A 21571-nucleotide genomic window follows, 5' to 3' on the forward strand; every position below is an offset into this window, starting at 1 on the left:
GTCCCCAACTCTCTATCCAGGTGCTGATGAGAACTCTAATGACAATTGTGCACGTGACCTGGGTCTGGCCAATCAGAGCATTTCATCCCCGTTGAGTCAGCCATTAATTCAGGGACGAATACTTAACACAGCCTTCTGATCAGGCTCAACTGTAGATTATCCTAGAACTTTCACTGGAGAAACAGGTAAAGAACCACTCTTTCTTCCACTGGACTTGAAACCGTGAGGTTTTGAGTCTGGCGCTTCTGGCAGCCAGTGTGTTTCCGGGAGGAGAGAGAAAGTGAGTCCTAATGCTACCATCTGAGGTGACGCTTTGAGCCACGTCTGCAGTCAGCCTTCCCCTGGGCTTCTTAGTTTCAAGAGCCAGTACATTTTGCTGAAGCCAGTTTGAGCCAAGTTTCTGTCGTTATAACTGAAACGGTTCTGATCGATGCAAGGTGATTGCTAGGCTGGTTTTGCGTTCCCTGCGGAATAGAGAAGGGGGAGGGAACTTAAGAAACCGCTAGTTCCAGGAAACCTTGTCCAGAAACAGACTAGTGGGCACGTGGCGTGGTGAGTGGACACAGACCGTCTAGAACGCAGAATTAAAGTCTGTCCTGAAGGATCATGAGAATGTATTGATTCAAATTAAGGTTTATTATTTGTAAGCACTTGTGATTGTTTATTTAAAGTATTGGGGTAGCTGTAAAGTGTCCTCAGGGGAAGAAAACAAGCTTTGTATTTGAAGCTGGGGAAAGTGGTTTCATTGCTTGGAGCCGCTGCTTTCTCATCTGTAACGTGGGTATATCCTACTTCCGATAATCTAAAGGCGCATAAAGCACTCAGAACAGGATGTCTAGTACATCCTCAACAAATAGAAGCTATGACTATGAATAATGCTCTGAATCTCTCCTTTTTGGACTGTGCGATGGATCATATTAAATCCTTGAGCCAAAATTAAGAGTCAAAGTAATGTAAACTAAAGAATCTTGCCATTTGCTGGAACATGGGTGGAGCTAGAGAGTATTATGCTAAGCGAAGTCTGTCAGAGAAAGACAAACACCATATGATTTCACTCATTTGTGGAATTTAAGAAACAAAGCACACAAGCCAAGGTGGGGGGGAAGATATAGAGAGATAAATCAAGAAACAGACTCTTAACTTTGGAAAACACACTGCGCGTTACCAGAAGGGAGGGGGTGGGGGGATGGGTGAAATAGGTGATTGGGATTAAGGAGTGCACTTGTGGCGAGCACTGGGTGATGTATGGGAGTGTTGAATTCCTATATTGTACACTTGAAACTAATATAACACTTTGTGTTAACGAACTGGAATTAAAATAAAAACTTTAAAAGGCATAAAAAATAAAAATAAAGTCAAGAAAATTCAGAATTTTGCCGTTCAGCATGACACGTTAGAAAAATGTAAAACAACGATGTAAGATTCTCATGTAATCTGAGACATTAAAGGCAGAATTGTGTAACAGGTGATAAGCAATGATATTAAATATTTTAAAATAGATCAGTAGCTGTAAATACACATGTAGTCAAATTTGCTGAATATTCTATGCTGCTCAGCTTCTTGTTGTTTATGCAACTCCAAACATCATTGCAGAGAACTGGGTCAATCAGAAATGAACTCTATTAAACAAACAAAAATAATAATTGCATAACTCTGTAAATGCACTGGAAGTCATTGCATTGCACACTTAAAACAGGTGAATTTTTTAGTTACATAAATTATGCACCAATACAGCCATTAAAAGAAAAAAAAGTGAAAAGTGTTAACTGTAAAAAACAGTGTTTTCATGAACGAGTCACCAAGACCAAATAATTAAGTTTTAAAAGTGGTACTAATAAAAAACTAATTGTTGAGATAAAAAAAAATAAAAAGTAAGCTAGAAGCACAAACTCTCTAGGATATTAGGTATGTTAAACATTCTTTAGACTGCCTAAGGTTTGTTTGCTAGCTCTTTCAAGTTGGTAGCCCAAGGGAAGCCTTTGTACTGGTTTTTTCTTATTTTTGATGAAGGACCAGGTTACCTAATGTTCCCCTTGCTCAGTTTAAGGCTGCTACAAGGTGTCAATGATAGTCTCCTGATGGAAGCAAGCGTTCAGGCCAAGCTTTATCTCCTGGGCACTTAAAAACAAAAGGGAAAAAAAACCCAACACAAATCAAAAAGCTCACTCCAAACTAATTTAGTACTAAGGGCCTGGCTAAACTTGTTCTCCAGCACAAGTTGAGAAGGTAAGAAATTCTATTGTCATTTTATAGGGGAGAAAAGTTAAGCTCAGAAAGAAAGAATGGTTCAAAGACACACACCTGGCAGTGTGGGGTTTTTTTTTAATGTTTTATTTATTTATTTGAGAGAGAGAGAGTGATCAAGAGAGCACAAGCAAAGGGAGAGGCAGAGGGAGAAGCAGAGTCCCCGCTGAGCAGGGAGCCCAATGTGGGACTCGATCCCAGGACCACGAGATCATGACCTGAGTCAAAGGCAGAAGCTTAATCGACTGAGCCACCCAGGTGTACCCACAGCTGGTCAGTTAAGGAGCTGGGAAGATACTCCAGCCTGCCTGACCCCAGAGCCCTTGTACACATGGCCCCCTGTGTGGGCACCGTCAAGTCCCGCAGGATGGGAGTCTTCACCCTCTGGCTCCTGAGCCCACATTTGCTCACTGCAGGTCTGAGAGCATCAGGAGACCTAGTTCCCAGGAGTCAGTGTCCTCAGGAGCACCCAAAAGGCTGCCAGTGAGATTTTCCAGTGGCAAGTTACAGATGGTGGGGGCAGAATTGAATCACTCTGAGGAAAAAGGATGTCTTTCCTGGGAAAAATTGTTTTATCTCCTTGTTGCTCTGAAAATTTGGAAAAGATGTCTCGTTGTGGAAGGACAATCACTCCTCCCAAGAAAGGGGGGTAATCAGAAGGGGGAATGAAGCATGAGAGACTATGGACTATGAGAAACAAACTGAGGGCTTCAGAGGGGAGGGGGGTGGGGGAATGGGATAGACCGGTGATGGGTAGTAAGGAGGGCACGTATTGCATGGTGCACTGGGTGTTATACGCAACTAATGAATCATCGAACTTTACATCAGAAACCAGGGATGTACTGTATGGTGACTAACATAATATAATAAAAAAACATTAAAAAAATTAAAAAAAAGAATTTCTCTAAAAAAAATAAAGACTCAATCATTGATTTGATTACATGTGGTTAATATGGGAACCAGATGCGCATAAAAAGTATCTGTTCTTTAAACAACTTTTTGTAACCGTAGTCTGAAAGAGGGGAATAGAGATGTTTACTTGAAGCAAGTCATTAATGTGCATTTTGTATAGATAACGTGCCTTGTTCTACGATGAATTTAAAACAGTGGGAATGAAAACTTTCCACCACACTGGCAATCCTTGAAGTTTCCCCAATTACTGTGATGGGTTATTTTCGGAGGTCTTTGTTGTTGCTGTCAGATGTTGTCATTAGCTTGGCTTCTTTCCCTGATATGTGTGTGTGTGTGAGTGTGTGCGTGAGTGTGTAACTTGGTGACCATAGAAATTAACAAAAGATCTGAGCAGATACTGAAACAGCTATTAATGGTCCTCATCATATAGCAATGACCCATGTGCCCATAGTCAGGGCCACCCTATTGCACAATGCCAACGGTTCCATTTGCATGGTCTTCAGACATCCAGGGTTCCCTGTAAGCCAAATGGGCCCATGCTGGAGACTATGGAGAGAGAAGGGCTGAAAGATGGTTGAGGTGGACATGTGTTATTTCTGGGCTGCCCAGAATTCATTTATTCTCTTTCTAACAGCTTCCAACATTAACTGGGAATCTACTCTTCTCCTATCTCCATGCAGGTGGAGCTCATTTCACCCCCCAGCCCCGAAGGTGGCACGTGACCCACTTCTGACCAATCAAAGCTTCATACTCCCCTAATTGCACCGATGGATAATGACAAGCCTCCAGGATCCCATGCATTTTTTTGTGTTTTTGTTTTGTTTTGTTTTTTTTCTGAGATTTCTGAGCTAGACCTCCACGTAGTGACTTCTCAGTCTGGATACACGGTCAGTCTTCTTCTAAGAAGTTCCTGGGCTTTGGGGCCCTCATTGTGAAATCCTATTGATTTGAGCAGATCTAAAGCTGGGCAGGAGCCCTGACACAATGGCTGGAATACAAGCTTGTGGTGAGTTGGAGTCATCGATTTCTCCGTAATAAATGAGCGTTGTGTTCGAGGGACCTGTGTTCATGCAGAAGGGTGTCAGGGAGAGGAGTTTGGGGAATTACATCATGACAGGCTCTGGATATGAAACCTTCTGGAGGACTCCAAGATCTGACGTGTCCTCCAAGTTGCAATAAGTTCCCCCCAGGCTTTCAAGATCGCTATAGTCCAGGGCCTTGGCTCTATTCTTCTTCGTCCTTCAGTTAAATATTTTCATGCCAAAAGATCGAGCCCTTGCGCTTTCTCCAGGCATCTGGAGTCATCTCCAGTTTCTAAGGCTCCTTGGTTATTGTCTTTGCCATCTCTCATCTTTTCTCCCCCCACTACCAGAGGATTTGCCTCTGACAGTGTCTAAGCTTACATTCTTATTTAGTGTACCTGGAACTCTTTGGAGAAGAGTTATCATAACAATATCCAGTGAAAGAATGAATTCTTGTGGCAGACGTTTGGGAATTTATTTTCAATTTTTGTTGTTGTTGTTTTGGATCGTAGCTTGGAAACCTGTTCTGCTGACTCCGTGTGTATCAGTAAGCATCAGCCAGGACTCAAGGATTCATATTTCTCCTGTCACAGCTCTAAGGTATTCACTCCTCCCTCTATTTTTGCCTGACATCCTGCCTGCAGTGTCTGACTAACTCATTTGAGGGAAAACTATCTTACTCAGCTCTATTCATTATTCTTTTTCCAGGCTGGCCTAATAATGAAAAAAAAAAAAAAATCCCCAAACACCCTGTATGGTCATTAGGTACCATGTGCCATCACCATTTATGGGGCCCAGAGTTTTAGAACTTCCCCAGGCACAAAGGACTCATGAATGATTGTGGATCATAATTGGGGATTTCTATTTATGTCATTCCAAGAGAGGTGTGTTTCCCAGGCTCTAAATCTGACCTTTCTCTTGCTCACTGAGTGCTTACTGCAGGACTCTGAAAGTTACTCATTGGCCTCCGTACTACCGGTTACATTAGTGCCATGATAAATTAATTCGAGGACTACTTGAATCACTGACCATAGCAAGTATTCTCATAAACCAGGCCTTTGGGCTCTGGTGGCAAATCGAAGAGCAGAGACAAGCACTGGAGGGGGCCTTCAGGATCCATACAGGAACCCACCTCTATGCGCATCAGTCCTGGAGGGCATTCTTTGGCAAAGTCAGAAGCAAGAGAAATAAGCGGCTCCGGGCGATATTTTCCTTGTCTTTACAGAGATCTGCAGATATTGGCCCTGCCTTTGTTCAGAAGAAGGTCTCGGGGTTATTAGAAGGGGAAGGAGTATGGGGGAAATAGAAACAGAACGGGCAGAGCCTAGCCTTAAACACAATGAATGAGACGCTTCCGTGGCTCTGTGCTCCCTCTTGTGGTGATGTGGTGCCATTGCTTTCAAACGACGGTAGACCCTCCAAGGCAGAAATCACCGAGCTGTTTAACGTGAGGACATACCCAGGTTGGACGTAACAATCCAGTAAGGCAAAGGGCAGGGGGTCTACTGCCTGTGGAAACTTCTTTCAGCGAGTCAAGGAATTCCACTTTTAAAAGTTGTAAATAAGCGTGTCAATCCCCTGTTTCCACCAAGAGATGGCTTCACAGTTTTTCCACCAAATGTTGGGCTCCTCGAGGAGTTTAGGAGCTGAGGAGGAAAGAAAAGCACCGGATTTTCACCCTTACATTTCAGCTGAGGGTCAATACTACAAATTTTCCCAACAAAGAATAAAATTGTACGTGCTGAGTTCATATAAACATTCCAATGATATTTTATATGTGTGACGTAAGTGATATAATAATACGCAGCGATACTGGAATTATTTTATTTATGGGTTTTTTACCCTCTATGATATATACCCCACTCTGCAGCACAGACAGGAGTGGAACAAATGGTACACTTTAACTGGGGAATTCCTTTTTTGAAAACCTGAACAGGATGGGCAGCTGTCCAAGAAAATACGCCAGAAGTAGATTTTGTTTTTCGAGGAAAACGAGAGGGCAGCAGATGTTAAAGTGATGTACGTTGCTGTCAGATTGTTCTCAGTCGAGCCAGGTGCATTCACTGTGTTGCTATTAGTCTTTGATATGTTGGCATGTGAAGTTACATCAACACAAGAGTCTTTTCAGGCACAGATCCTATTAAGGGTGTTCTGTAACTGGCCTGGCTGCTTGGGCATCGGCAAGGTAGCCGTAAACATTTGTCTCCCCTCGGAGTGGAGGACAGCCTCCGTGGTTTCTATGATCCTCCTCTCTTGGTATTCATACCTTTGTGTGATCTTTCCCCTTTGAGTGTGTGCTGGACTTCGTGACCTGCTTCCAGGGCATTGAATGCCACAGAAGTAATGGGATGCTACTTCCAAGATGAGGCTTCAAAAAGACAATGGTTTACCCAAACCTGGAAGCAGCCAAGATGTCCTTCAGTAGGTGAATGGATGAGTGGTACATCCAACAATGGAATCTTATGCAACGCTAAAAGGAAGTGAGCTCTCAAACCAGGAAAAGACATGGAAGAAACTTAAATGCATGTCCCTAAGTGAAAGAAGGCCATCTGGAAAGTCTACATACTGCATGATTTCTACTATAGGACATCCTGGAAAAGACAAGATGACAGAGTCAGTAAAAACATCAGTGGTTTCCAGGCATTAGAGAGAGGGAGGGATGAATAAAACGAGCACGGAGGATCTTTAAGGCAGTAAAACTATTTTGTATGATACTACCTTGCTATTATACATTGGTCAAAACCAATAAAATGTATAAAACCAAGAGTGACATCTAATGGAAACTAGGGACTTGGGCTGATAATGACGTGTCAATGTAGGGTTATCGATTGTAACAGTGTACCGCTCTGGGGAGGAATGTCAACGGTGTGGGAGGTTGTGTGTGGAGAGAGGTAGAGGGTATGTGAAGACGCTCTGTCCTTTATGCTCACTGTTGTTGGAACCCCACAACTGCTCTAAAAGTCGTCTTATTTTTAAATAGATATGGCTTTATTTATTTATTTATAAATATGGCTTCTGTCTTGGGTGTCTTCTCTTGCTCTGTCATTTGCTCACTATGAGGGAAGCCAGCTGCCATGTTGGGGATAGACTTGTGGAGATGCCCATGTTGCAGAGAACTGATGTCTCCACCCAATAGTCAGCAAAGTCCACCAATGGCTATAGGGGTGAGCTCACAGTGGATCCCTCCCCACATGAGCCTTGAGATGACCACAGCCACAGTGGACACCTTGATGAGAGACGTTTTGAGAGACTTTGACCTCGAGCTAACCAGCTATACCATGCCCAGAATTCTAAACCACAAACACTGAGATAAGTAAATGTTTGTGATTTTAAAGTGTCTAGGCTTCATAGTAATTTGTTATGTAGAGTAGATAGCTCATATGCCTTTTAAGCTACCTCGCACAGGCAAATGTCAAAGAGATTCTTTAATACTGAGAAGTAGAGGAGAGGATGCATAGTTCATACCAGGAATGCCATGCACAGTTAAACATAAATATATCCAACTGCCTACGAGTATAAAGTTAGAATCACTGCGTGGTTCTAGAGTAAAATATCAATCCCTTCTCATAAAATAAAGAAAAATAATTTTTGCTGGCACTTATGATTTACTAGACACTTAAATGGTATCTTTCAGGAGGAGATTAGGGTAGTTAAATAATTTAGATAGAAGGAGAGGAGATGGGATAAGAAGTCAAGTGTCACTTTCAAGTGATCAGTCTTTCCAGAACCTTCCCTTGAATCTTCTATATCCTCCACTACTCCATGACAAATAGTTAGGCCTTCCTCTTGTCCACAATCATAGTGAGATATTTGATACATATTTTTCTCAGTAACTGATAGAACAAACAAGCAAATGTCAGTAAGGATAAACAAGACTTGAATAACATTATCTGCAAACTTGACCTCAAGGCCATATACAGAACCGTGAGCTCCAAACTGCAAGATACACATTCTTAAGTACACATAGAATCTGCACTATAATTGACCACATGGTGGGTCCTAAAGGCAACCCCAGTATATCTAAAAGGATTGAAATCAGAGTGTGTTCTCTGATAATAATGCAATAAGCTCAAAATCAACAACAAAAAGATTACTAGGCAATCCCCTCATGTTGGGTGTTAAGAACTATACCTAGGTGGCTCAGTCCTTAAGCATCTGTCTTAGGCTCCTTCGGCTCAGGTCATGATCCCAGGGTCCTGGGATTGAGCCCCGCATCAGGCTCCCTGCTCAGCGGGAAGCCTGCTTCTCCCTCTCCCACTCCCCCTGCTTGTGTTCCCTCTCTCGCTCGCTGTGTCTCTCTCTGTCAAATAAATAAAAATCTTAAAAAAAAAAAGGAACTATACCTGTAAATAACACCTGTATCAAGAAAGAAATGATAATAAAACTAGAAAACATTTAAACCTGGAAAACCTGAAAGTTTTGTGGAAGTATGTGGTAGGAGGACAAGAAACAAGGCTGTGGATTTTAATGATGAACCACAGAGACTAAGCAAGACAGAAAGGAAGACAAGGAGAGGCTGTAGGCATCGAGAAAGCCATGGGAGTCATGCACTGGGGGTCATGATGGCAGGGAAGAATTCCACAGTGGTAGCCCTTGGGCTGGAAAGCTGGCATGTTTGGACATATTTTCAGAAGTGGTAAGAGGCGATGAACATGTCCAGGATGTGACCGTGGGAGAAAAATGCCAGCAGTGGTTTGGATAGAAAAAGTCCCTGGAATTGAGAGCATTAATAACGAGGAGGCAGTGGACAGACGGCACACGTGTTCCTGAGGGCTCCAAGCAGAATGGAGGGAGTCGAGGTGAACAGCAAGGCAGCAGAAATACACCGTGTGATGAATGTCGGTTCTACAGGGGAAGCCAGAAGATTGAAAGCAGCAAGCTATGCACGCGGGCACTAAACCCCAAGGGGCTCAAGTGTCAAAAGAGCAGGTGTGCAAGATAAGCCAGGTTTACTCCCAGAGCACATTTCATCAAATTCGTTCTGTAAAGAAAGACAGAAATGGCAGTAGCTCACCATATACTGAAAATGGTTTTCAACCTTTCTACAATGCCCTAGATTAGTGGCTGCTTCCCACTGGGGGAAACCAGGGGAGGTCTTAGTCCTCACAATGCAGCCTCACTAAACATGCCCCTTCTCTGTAGTCTCAGCTTCTCCCTGCGAAGATTTGTTCCCTGAGCAATACACACGCCTGCTTGTGGTTTCTCTAAGGGAGATACACGTCCTGGCATCCAGGTGTCTCTAGAACAGGCTTCACAAGCTGCACAAACACTGTGATTTCTTTAGCATGACATCTCTGCTTGCAATCAAGTGGGTTTTAAGCTGCAACACATGGGATTGTATGGAGCTTGAATTGTTTATAAAAATTATTCACTTGTATGACAACACGGGCACATTTTCATGTGAAAAACAGGTAAAGCCAGTCTCCTTGATCACTGCCGTGGTCCCCAACCCACAGTGAGAACTGACGAGTTATCTGCTGGTATGTTCCTTCTGGGCTTTTTCCCGAGCGTTTATATACTTATAATGTAGTTTGCACGAAAGATCATTTCATTTCCCTGCTTTTCAAGGGTTTCCCATTATACTTAGAATAAAATCTATACTCCCAACTGTGGCTTACAAGACTAGACACAATCTGGTCCTTGTCTATCTCTGATCTCACCGTTCCAGGTGGTGTAAGGGTGTTTTCTCCCACAGGGCTGTGTATACGCTATTCCTTCTGTTCTGAAACCTCTGTCCCAATGCTTGTCTGATGGGTTCTTCTCACTGTTCACGACGCAGCTGCAAACTCATCTCTTCACAAACCTGTCCTAGGTATACCTTCTCTAAATCAGCACCTCCCTCCTGTCTCTGCTTCCAGTCTCTTCTGAATCCCACTACCTTGTTAGAGCAACAGAGCTAAACCCCGGGGTGATGGTGGGGGGGGGGGCCTGACTCCTCCTTCCACTACGTGCCAAGTTATTTACTGTTTTTGTGATTTTAGGTTCCTCATCTGAAAACAAGGATAATGACATCTTCTCCTTTATAGATTGTTATGAGACCAAATGAGCTAATATTTATAAAACACTAAGAAAGTGCCTAGAACATAATGGACCCTGATAAATGGCTAAATTCTTTCCTTAGCACTTGTAATCATTTGGAATCATTCTTTTATTTGTAGGTTTATCATCTCTTTTCTCTAGAATGGAAGCCCAGTAAATCTAGGGACCTTGTCTGTTTGGTCCTTAGCGCAAAGAATAACGCCTGACTAGCAGTGCACGAATATTAATAAATAAAGGTGGAACGTATGAATATTCAAATCTTAACTCCTGCATAGGGTTCTCTGTGCACAAGAGATATGGTTAAAATGGAAAACATGGTCCTCCTTTTAATACATGCTTTTAACTTTTTTTTTTTTAAGATTTTATTTATTTGACAGAGAACACATGCACAAGCAAAGGGAGCGCATAAGCAGGGGCAGCAGCAGGCAGAGGGAGAGGGAGAAGCAGACTCCCCACTGAGCAGGGACCCCTACGTGGGGCTCAATCCCAGGATCCTGGGATCATGACCCGAGCCAAAGGCAGACACTTAACCAGCTGAGCCACCCATGCTTCTAACTTTCATAGGCTGGCCACCACTAGGGGCTTTCCCCGTAGCTTAAGCATCTTACCCTAGAATGGACATAAACTCCTCCAAGACGGCAGAGTAAGACTGAGCCAACTGCTGTTCACTCCTATGTCTTCACTCTTCCAAAAGAGCACAGGATACGTAAGGTCAGGGTAGCAGCCGCCACACTCCCATGATATTTATAAAAATACCGCCAGCAGTTATCACAGGCAAAAATAACATTTCCAGATCCCAGCACAATTCCAGACCGATACTGCAGTTGCCAGCCCGTTGATTTAGGATTATCTGGGGAACAGAGAAAGGAGAGAAGCTTCTTGTCTGAGCTTGTCAGCTTACCGGTCATACTGGGCAAGTTAGCCAGGACCGGTGACCCTGAACGTGGCGGGGAAGATCTTCTGTAAAAAGGTCAGATGTGGTTCCGCAGACCCTGGCTTTCTGCAGCTGCTCTGCAGAGATGGTGCTTTTGACGCCCAGGGAGGGCAGGCTCACAGAAACTTTCCTACTCCAAAACAGCCTAAACCTTTCTTTCCTGAAAATACCTTCTTACTGCATCAAGTTTAACTTGGGTCATCTACCCAAGGCTGAGAAACCAGCTAAAGGAGAAAACAAGTAACCAAAAAAATCCATTGGATTTCTACTGGCTAAGCTGAGCTTGAGAAAAAGCCAGGTCGGAAGGGCTCCGTTCCTGCTACTAGCCGTGGGTCTGAAATTCACGCAAAGGACAGCAGCTCTAGGGTTCCCCCAGAGAGCTCCGTGTGACTCAGGAAAGAAACGTCTATCCCCATCCAAGATTTGATTCTGACTTAGACAGTCTGAGTTCCTGGAAAGCCTGTGTTGATTTCCCAACTCAGCTACTGTGCTCTCCAACTGCCCTCAATCAGCCTACGCCCGCACAGTGTCAAACCAGCCATGGTGAATACCGATGTCTTCACCATTCCTTGTCATCTTTTAGTTCTGGATGGTGATTCTTATCTTTCGCCACCCTGGGCTCAGGTGTTGGGGTTCAGTGTGGACTTCTCCCTATTTCACAGCTCGAGCTCTGCAAGCACAGGGTTAGAAGAGGTATGCCCACAGGATAAAAGAAAAGAAAACAGATTAAGAAAACGTGTATGTTTGTCCTAGTGCCCAAGGCCAGGCAGGTCTAGGTTGGCCACTCCGTGGCTCTGGTGATCGTGGAGACGAAGCTGCTGTATTGGGAAAGAAAGGACAGGAAGGAGGTGGCCGAGCCTCTGCCCAGCTGAGAAGCAGTCTTGCCTGGCTTGCTGATCCATGGGGTAGAGGAGAGGAAGCAGAGGAAAGCCCTCTGTGCCGGTGCAGGGAGTGAAAGAGACATGGGGCTTGGTTACTAGCCTTTAGAGCCTGGTATCCTCACTCAGTAGTAAATGTGGTTCAATGTATGTGTCTTTGGCCGTTCAATCAGGTGAGCCATTCCTCCTTCTCTGGGGGATATGTATGAAGTGGGGCCATATGTAAGAAGGCCTAGATATGTCTGCTTGTTCATCGTTGTTAAAGGTATTCTCCAACAATAGGAAGTGGCTTCACTCTGGCAGCAAAAAGAATCCCCTTTCACTGCCCTGTTGTATCCCTCTGTGCTCTCCCCGCTCTCCATAGAGCAGCAGGACTAAGCCATAAAGCTCAGTGTCTCCCTTAGAAAAGTAACCCCTTAGAAGAGACATCCATACGGTGGGAGCAAAGAGGACAAACTTAGGAGGAGTTCTGACCAGCAGGAAAAATGACGTAGAATTCTCACTGGGGAGAGGATGGAAAAAGATGAGGAAGGTAGCTAAGAGGGGGTGTGCTTAGCATGGTTTCTTCAGAGACCCAGCCCCCCTGTTCCCTTCCTGGGCCTGAGCTTGAAGAAATGAGGCCATGAAAAGGATAATTCTGACTCTGAGAAGTCAATGCCAGTACAAGTGACCTTGAATTAGCAAAGGGTAACTAACTGTGGCAGAATGGCAATGGCCTTGGTTTATGGGATGGGGGAGCCGAAGGTCCTACTCCTGTCTCTTTTGGCTCCTGGCTGGCATGGAAGAGATATATACATATATATTTTTAGCTTGTTTTAAAATTCTATTTGAATAATTTTTTATTTGCCTATATATGTTTATAAATCTAGACTTATATAGAAGTTGCTAAAATAGTTCAGAGTGAGAAAGAACACACAGCAGATTCTAGGAATATCGAAGCCCATGCCCTTTGTCAGTAGCTAGAGGGAAAGCAGAGGCCAGGATGGCTTTAAGGTCCACCCCCGGCCTCTGTCAAACCTTTCCTCTACTTTAAGATGACATTTAGGCAAGAAGGAGGAGGGACGAATCTTGAAAGATCACATTTCCCCAAAATAGACCCAAGTTACCCTTACCTGGCAAGTTTAAATGTCCTTTTTTGCCTCCCCTCCCACAAGAAAGAGGACTTGAGAGCAAAGTAAGACCGCTAGAGAATAATCTACACTTAACATAGCAGCACTCTTGCAGTGTATTAACTTACACACCTTGCTCTACTTCTAAGATTTGTGTCCTAAATCTGCACCACCTCTGATATTCAGGACATATTTATTTGAGGACTCACTGTACCAAGCACTAGCATTTACTCAAGCCCGATGCCCCTTGGCCCTGGTCTGGGACAAGCCAACTCCAGTTGTGAGTCTTGGACCTGTTGGAATGGCTGCCCCGCAGTGGCTGAGAAACCCTTCCTTCCCGCTGCTGTTGCAAGCCTTAGGTTGAAAGCACTTCCTCCTCAGTTACAACTGGGTTGATTTTGAACCTGCATTTCTAAAAGTAGGAATCGTGAACCTAGCCTTTGTTTTTGCCTTGTACTTTTTTTTTTTTTTAACAGAAGAACAGGGTTATTGGATTAAACGAGAAAGATTACAACACAAGATAGAAACGATGTCCCGCCGTGGGGTTTTGGCCCTGAAGCCACCGGAGGCTTGGTGAAGGAGCCAACGCACCTCTCTTTAGGCCTCCTTGTGGGATCGAGTCTGAGGAATTTTGGCTGTGCTCAGTCGCCCTAATTCCATCCTTCGTGGGAAGGAAGCAGGGACGTGGAGACCAATAGTCGCTGAGTTGTCACACTGGCTCACTCTTGAACCTAGGATTGCTATTGGGTCCAGCCCCAGGCTCACTTTTTTACATCTTGATCAGAGCCTACTCGAAATGCCTGCGGACCAAGGCCAGGCCTTCCTCGTGAGCTATCCGCAAAGAAGTTGGAGGTTGGTCGGGTCGGAGGAGCGCGTGGAGAAGCCTCTAGCGAGAGCGGAGGGTGGGCGGCACCAGCCCGGGTGGGCGACACAGAGGTGAGCCCCGCCTCCGGGCGGCGCGTCCCCATTGGTTGGAGGCGGTGCTGGGGCGGGGCGAGGTTCCACCCAAAGCGCCGCAAGTGACTTCTCTCCTAACACCCGGTTTTTTAGTCTCTGGGTCCAGAGCTCTTGGGGCTGGCCTTCCAGGGTTACAGGGAGCACCAGAATCCAGGGGTCCAACGTCATAGGTCTTGGACAAATGTCTAAGAGAGCAAGGTGCTGGTTTAGAGGTGAGCGTTCTGTGAAAGAAAGGACTGGCCTTTGGAGGTTTGGGCTGGAGTTGCAGAGGAACCTTTCCTGCTCAGCCTGGGCCATGAAACCAAACTGGATGCTCCAGATGTCTGTACACAACTCCAGCCGTTGCGTCGGTAAGCTTCCCAGAGGCAGTTTGCCCCAAATCGTGCTCAGAATCGCAAGCCACAAATAACGGGGGTTATTATTTCTGTCGTTCACCCCTCACATTCACATTCAATTAAATCACAAAAACCTGACTCCATTTCCAAAAATATCTCCGGGTTTTCCCTGTCCAACATTTCCTCTGCTTTACTGGAGGCTCTATAATTTTTCCCAGTAGGTTTTTGCTCGCCTTGTTCACTTCTGATCGATCCTCAATAATAGGGCAGAGGGAACTCTCCGCGATGTTAATGTGTAGTCTGGAGTAATCTTGCTTAAAACCGTTTGAAGCACTCAATTAAAACATCTAAACGTGATCTGACCGGCTGGTCATTTCTGCGGCTTTACCCCTCCCCCACCCCTCAGCCCCATCTAGCTAGTGTTTGCGTTGCCTGTAATTTTATTTGCAGAGCTCACTTCCTAAGGTTCTTCGTGTGTCATCTCCTCTGGACATTTTCCTTTGTCCCCAGCAGGGCTAGGGGCCCTTTGTTTGGGCACTCTTGATGTGATGTTTTGGATACGGGTCTGGGAGCAAGCTATCAAGAAAGAATTCTTGAGATGTTTTCAGTGCAAAACGTGGTTTTATTAAAGCACAGGTGTGATGTCAAAGTGGGGTGTCTCTTGATCAGATGGGGGCCCCCAAATGTGGGGCGACGAACTGGTGGAGGCCATTGGTGCGGTGGTGAAAGTATTCACCTGAGGCAGAACAAAGGCAATAGAAGTTTATCGAATACACACTGCAAGGGAGCGGCTGTCTCCAAGAAGATAGTGGGTGGGGGCTGTTTTTAAAGGGGGAAGACAAGGAGGTATGGCAACAGACGGAGGAATCTTCCCTTTTTTTGGGGGAACCGTGCCTAGTTGTAAATAGCCCGTTGGTTACGTAGGGCCTATGGGTATTTTGAGATGGGTCTCCTGAGGGGCCTGTCCGTATTCAGCCAGGTGGTTACTATGGTCTTTTCTGCATTCCATCACTCATGCCTGTTGGCCTAAATGTGGCCTCTACAACAGGGGCAGAACCCATGGGCAGAAAGAGCTGCACTGGGATTGTGAGGAGTGACTGATTATATACCTTTTAGATAGTAGGGGTTAGGGAGAGCGTAAGTCTCTGAGGAATTTGGAAGTAAGTCTTCCGGGACCTTGAGGGGCTAGCAGTTGTTAAGATAAGGTTCGTGAGACCATTCAGATGTATATCAATGGGCAATATGTTGGAAGGATGATTGTTCACATATATTTTGGGGGTGGGAGTATAGATAAAGGAAGTTTCCAAAGGGATTTTTATATGTTAAAGAAGACTTATATGATTCTGGAGGTTGGGTTAATGTCAAGCTAAGGTTGCTTTTTGCCTCTAGCCAAGTATTTTTATTTTTGTTTTTATATTTTTATTTTTGAAATTTAAATTCTAGTTAGTTGACATACAGTTTAATATTGGCTTTAGGAGTAGAGTTCTGTGGCTCATCATTTACACACAACACCCAGTGCTCTTCCTAAGTGCCCTCCTTAATGCCCATCCCCCATCTAGCCCATCCCCCACCCACCACCTACCATCTACCCTGCTTGTTTTCTATCCTTGAGTCTCTCATGATTTGTTTCCCCCTCTCTCTCTCTCTCCCACCCTCCCAAATGTTCATCCATTTTGTTAAATTTCACATATGAGTGAAATCATATGGTATTTGTCTTTCTCTGACTTACTTCACTTAGCATAATACACTCTAGCTCCAATCACATTGTTGCAAATGGCAAGATTTTATTCTTTTTGATGGCTGAGGCCTATTCCATTGTGTGTATGTATACATACACATATATGTATGAAATATATATATGATATAGATATCTATAATATATATATATATATATATATATATATATATATATATCACATTTTCTTTATCCATTTAACAGTAGATGGGCATTTGGATTCTTTCCATAGTTTGGCTATTGTTGACAATACTGCTGTAAACATCAGGGTGCATATACTCCTTCCAGGGTGTATTTTGTATCCTTTGGGTAAATACCCTGCAGTGCAATTGCTTCTATCCAAATACTAACACTAAGGCAGTTGAGTTCCTTGAGCAAGGTCACTCTGGCTGCCTCCAGTATTTGTCAATGAGCTGCGTGTTGTAAGGAGTTTTAATTTTTCTACATTTCTTTTCCCTTTGTTCTCCACATCACTATTAGCAGACCTGTGCAGATTTATCATGTGTTTAATCGTACTGCATTTTTATGAAAGGTTTACTTTTCATAACTTTGAATAGCTCTGGAGGAACTTATTCACCTGGAAACTTGTGCCTACCTCCCATAGATGCTTAATAAATGTTAAATGAATGAATTACATCATATGACCTTTCTCAATATTCAAAAGCAAAGATCATTTAGAAGCACTTGTTTAAAACTTTTTTTTCTTTTGGTCCCCAGAGATTCTACTTTGGGAGGTCAGTGTGAGGGTTCAGGACTCAATATTTTTGACAGTTCTTGGATGATTTTCATGCACGAGATTCAGGGATTACATTCTAAGTACAGGGTACCTTTTTTTTCCTTCGGGGCTATGTCTGAAAGCTGTTTAAGGATAGGGGCTGCCTCCTGTTTCTCTAGGCTAGCGTCTAAGTCCAGAAAACACTTTGTTGAATGAATGACAAAACGATGGGAGAATGGATGCCATGTCAGCCATTTACCACACAGGTCCTAGAGGATTCCATCATTTCTAGCAGCTAAAGTGGCCCTTTGAATTCAAACCTCTTGAGGAGACTCTCGTAGCCGCTGGAAGCACCCTGGACTACATTTCCCACAGTTCAAAGGGATTCCCGCGCAGGCGCACTTGGAAACTACGGCGTCTTTTTCCTTCCCTGACACCCTCAGGTCACTCCCATCGAGCCCCTTTTCCTCCGCGTGTCGCAGTGCGAGCTCCAGCGATTCGGCTTGTGTGTGTGTGTCGCAGCAGGCTGGACTCATGGCCTCGCCGCTGCGATTCGACGGGCGGGTGGTACTGGTCACCGGCGCTGGGGGAGGTGAGCACGCGAAGGCCGGAGGGCGGACGCCCGCCTAGCTCTCGCGCCCGGAGCCCCCTTTTCGTCCCGGGATACGCGCGCAGCCGCAGCTGCAGTCCCGGCGTCTGGGGCTGCGGGCAGCGGTGGGGCGGCGGGGGGAGGCGGCTTGAAGAACCAGTCACTGGACCGATGGGCCGGGTGGGAGGACGGGTAACGGCTGTTCTCGAGGCGCCGGCTCTGCAGAGGACGGAGAGGTGGGCCTGGCCAGCGTTGAGTCCGGAAACACCGAGTCACATAGTCCCTGCAGCCCGCTTCCCCGTGACAGCCTCCCGGGGCCCCGGGTCCTGCAAGAGAGAGGCTGCGCTGGGCTGCGGTTTGCAGGACTCGCTCAAAGTTCTCGCTGATGCTCGATCGCCCCTTTTCTTGCCTTCTTAGGCCCTGTCAAATCTTCGGAAGGTTGAAGAAAAGCCGTAGGCGGCAGGAATCACCCCCAGAGGAGTAGGGATGTCAGCCCCTTGGCTTTGAAAAGTTAGCAGTGCAGTGTTTCTCTTCCTCTTTCGGGTGATTTTAAGTTCTGGAGAGGTTCTTCTTTAGAGAGGGTATCTGATAAGAGTCTTCTCGTTGGAGTTTGTATGCTTATCAAGCCAAGCACTACACTAGACTGACTGGAGTCTTGGCTCAAGTTGCTCAATACCTACGGGAGTCAGGCAGGTGTTAGGGTGGGAGTTGGGTAGGGACAGTAGGAACTGAGGAATAGACATATTTCTGAAGTGGGCCAGGTCTTCCTAGGTTTCAGCAGAAACAAAATGGAGATTTGTTATGTGAAAGAACCGTACTCTTGGACGCCTGGTGGCTCAGTTGATTAAGCGACTGCCTTCAGCTCAGGTCATGATCCCGGGGTCCTGGGATCGAGTCCCGCATTTGGGATCTCTGCTCAAGGGGGAGACTCCTTCTCTCTCTGACCCTCCCCCCTCTCATGCTTTCTCTCTCATTCTCTCTCTCTCAAATAAATAAAAATTAAAAAAATGAAATAACCCTATTCTTGAAGGAGAAAAAAAAGAATGAAAACTGCTCATACCCATGGTGATTGTACCCTATTTCCCACTAGCAGGTGACCTCTATAACCCTCAAGTGTTGGGATCTTGACCTTCCTTGCCTTTGATTCCCACTGGTGGTACCTTATATCTAGAATAGACCTAATGTGTTATTAATTTAAATTGTATATTAAAAGTCACAACAGTGGAATTCTGTCCGTTGATCCATTTGTATCATTACATCTCCATTGATAGAATGGATTCTAATGCCACCTTTCAGAAAGTGCTTTTAGTGTTAATTGGTGGCCAAGAATTTTATACTCATAGCTATATTCACCTAAAATGATCATATATTTTTGAAAAACTTTTTTTTTTTTTAAGTAGGCTCCATGCAGGGCATGGAGCCCAATTGCAGGCCTTGAACTGATGACCCCTGAGATTGAGATCTGAGCTGAGATCAAGGGTTGGTTGCTTAACCAACTGAGCCACCCAGGTATCCCTGGAAAACATTTTGTTTTCACTTTGCTTTTGATGGAAATAATTAAGTGAAGCACTCAGTGTTTTAATCCTGTTCAAATAGTGAGTGATTCACAGTATGAAAGACATTTTGCAACATGACCCAGGACACCCATTCATGACACGATACACAGTAAATGAGGTGCACTCTAAAATTTTCTATTTCATTAAGTAAATGCATATTGCAACCTACTAAATTGATTTTCTGAGTCATTAATGAGTTGTGAGTAGACAGTTATGGACTTAGTACCTCCGGTTTTATAGAGCCCTGCAGACTTTCCCTTGCCTGGATTATGGTATGGTGATCGGCTCTTGCCGATCTGAGGGAGAAATATAATTTTGTAGTGAAGTTGAAGACTGTCCTAGGTCATCGTTGAGGAGGGGAGACAGAGGTCAAATTGCAGTTCTGTCACGGAGACTTGTGCTTGAGGTGTTGGGTTTCTCATTTAGAGATCATACGCATAGAATTGAGGCAGTGCTGAACGTCCCAGGAGGGTGTCCATGAGTGCTTGCTGGACCTGTGTCTGACAATTAGTCTGACTCCAACCCACTCCCATTTGACAGAGAAAGAGAAACACATCAGGGCACCTGGGTGGCTCAGGTCTGCCTTTGGCTCAGGTCATGATAGCAGAGTCCTGGGATCGAGTCCCACATCCAGCTCCTTACTCAGCGGGGAGCCTGCTTCTCCCTCTCCCTCTGCCGGCTCCACCTGCTTGTGCTCTTTCTCTCTCTGTCTCTCAAAGCAATAAATAACATCTTAGTAAAAGAGAAATATCTCTGCACTTTTCAGGTGCTGTCGTTTAGCTTGAAATCTAGATTAGTTTATTGGGAAACGTTGAAGGAGAGTTATAGAATTGTCCAGGCACTTCTCTTTGCTTGTCAAGCCAAGCACTATACTCGACTGTGAGTATTTTGCCATGATTGGTGGTATAACGGGAATAACAGGGTATAATAGCCATTTATTGACTGACCGAAGTGGTTGTTGGGGATGTAACTGTCGACAGTGGAGGATTTGGGCCATGGAAGAAGGAAGTCAGTCCAGCCATTTTGAATTTCAGATGGTTCTGAGACAGCAGATGTTGGATCTGGAGCTAGTGAGAGCTGGAGATTCTGAAGTCACAGGAGAGGTGTTGGAGTCATTTGAATTCCTTCAGTTGGTAAAGCTAGAAAGGGAAATGGTCTAGGAAGCTATTTTCAGGAATTTTGTTGTTAACTTAGGAGTGTAAACCAGCTGAGAGAACCCTGCACAAGCAGTCTAAGAATCAACTGAGATTTGACAGTGCTAAAGAAATCAGGGTAAAATAAAAAAAGGGAGAAAGGGTGATTGGCAATGGGTTTAGGTGTGGGTGAGAAGAGAATGAAGAATTAAGAAGGTGTGGGGGTATTAAGAGATTATGACAAAATGGAGGCTCTTGGATTTAACTTTTTTGCATTTGACTCTAAAGCTGTGCTGGGCGTTGTGGGAAATGCAGAAGAGTAGCGTGTTCAATCTCAGCCATCAAGGACCTTATAATTTAATTGGGGAGGCAGACTAATGGACATAAAGTACTTAAATAATGTTTATATAAACACAGATATTAAAACATGCAAGGACCCTTCCTAATCTGCTAATGGGCTAGTGGTGTTGGAAACGAAAGGAGACTGTCACTTTTTACTTTATTTGCAGATTTGTGTATAGTTTCTATGGGCCTTAATGATAAAGGAACATCACTTACGTTACCTCTTGAGAGAACTATATCACTTGATTTTAAGTCGAGACAATTCTCTGATTGAATTAGGTCACTCTCTCTACCACAGACCCACCCGAGTCCTTTCATCCGATGATTTTCTACTGTGTTACCATTAATTTTGCGTTCGGGTCCTCAGGTCATAAGCATTTGATTTCCTTAAAAAAAACAATGCTTAGAACCAGTGCTTCAGCCTTGATCTGATAAAATATGACAAGACTTGAGTTATTTGTATTGGTTCAGCACTTTCTTCTTTCTTCTTCTTTTTTTTTAAGATTAATTAATTAATTAATTTATTTGTCAGAGAGAAGAGTGCACAAGCAAGGGGAGTGGCAGGCAGAGGGAGAAGCAGGCTAGCAAGGAGCCCGATGTGAACTACTAATTAAATTTATCAAGTAATTTAAATTTAAAAAAAGTGTACATGTTTAAATGATTTAAGTAATAGGAAAGTAAGCCTTCCACTCTTGGTTGCTAGTCACACAGTTCTGTTCCCCAGAGGTAACATCTTAATTGCCAGTTTCTTATATATTCTTCCTGAGATATTCTATGCCTCTAAAACCTGTATAGGTATATGTATATATTTTGGATCACAAATTGACACCTTGTATTTTTACATTAAATAAAATTAAATATTTTTTGTGTGTGGTAATTGTGCAGTCAAGGTTCAGTACAGGATATAGAAATCGCTAGATATTTGAAGCAAGAAAGGATTTAATACAGGTAGTTGGGGGGGTGCCTGGCTGGCTCAGTCCGTAGAGCATGTGACTCATAATCTCAGGGTCATGAGTTCAAGCCCCATGTTGGGCATGGGCCTACTCAGAAAAATAAAATTAAAAAAAAAAA

The 21571-nt window shown here is 44.3% G+C and overlaps 1 protein-coding gene, 1 long non-coding RNA gene and 1 other non-coding gene across 3 annotated transcripts in view; all 3 read left to right on the forward strand.

Annotated features, from left to right (window-relative positions):
- LOC113261628 (uncharacterized) lies at window positions 1-6957 on the forward strand. Its single transcript, XR_003318447.4, has 4 exons — window positions 1-185; window positions 3837-4162; window positions 4691-4778; window positions 6470-6957. It is a non-coding gene; the product is annotated as an uncharacterized LOC113261628 (long non-coding RNA).
- A 10310-nt stretch (window positions 6958-17267) lies between these two features.
- HSD17B4 (hydroxysteroid 17-beta dehydrogenase 4) overlaps window positions 17268-21571 on the forward strand; it is an 86554-nt gene continuing 82250 nt past the window's right edge. The window contains exon 1 of the mRNA XM_026507818.4: window positions 17268-17472. Within this exon, the coding sequence (XP_026363603.2) occupies window positions 17415-17472 (58 nt within the window). The 5' untranslated portion in view covers window positions 17268-17414. The remainder of the gene's footprint in view (window positions 17473-21571) is intronic.
- TRNAM-CAU (transfer RNA methionine (anticodon CAU)) lies at window positions 21463-21535 on the forward strand. Its single transcript has one exon. It is a non-coding gene; the product is annotated as a tRNA-Met (tRNA).

The sequence above is a fragment of the Ursus arctos genome, unplaced genomic scaffold (assembly GCF_023065955.2).
Source record: "Ursus arctos isolate Adak ecotype North America unplaced genomic scaffold, UrsArc2.0 scaffold_5, whole genome shotgun sequence".
NCBI lineage: Eukaryota > Metazoa > Chordata > Mammalia > Carnivora > Ursidae > Ursus > Ursus arctos.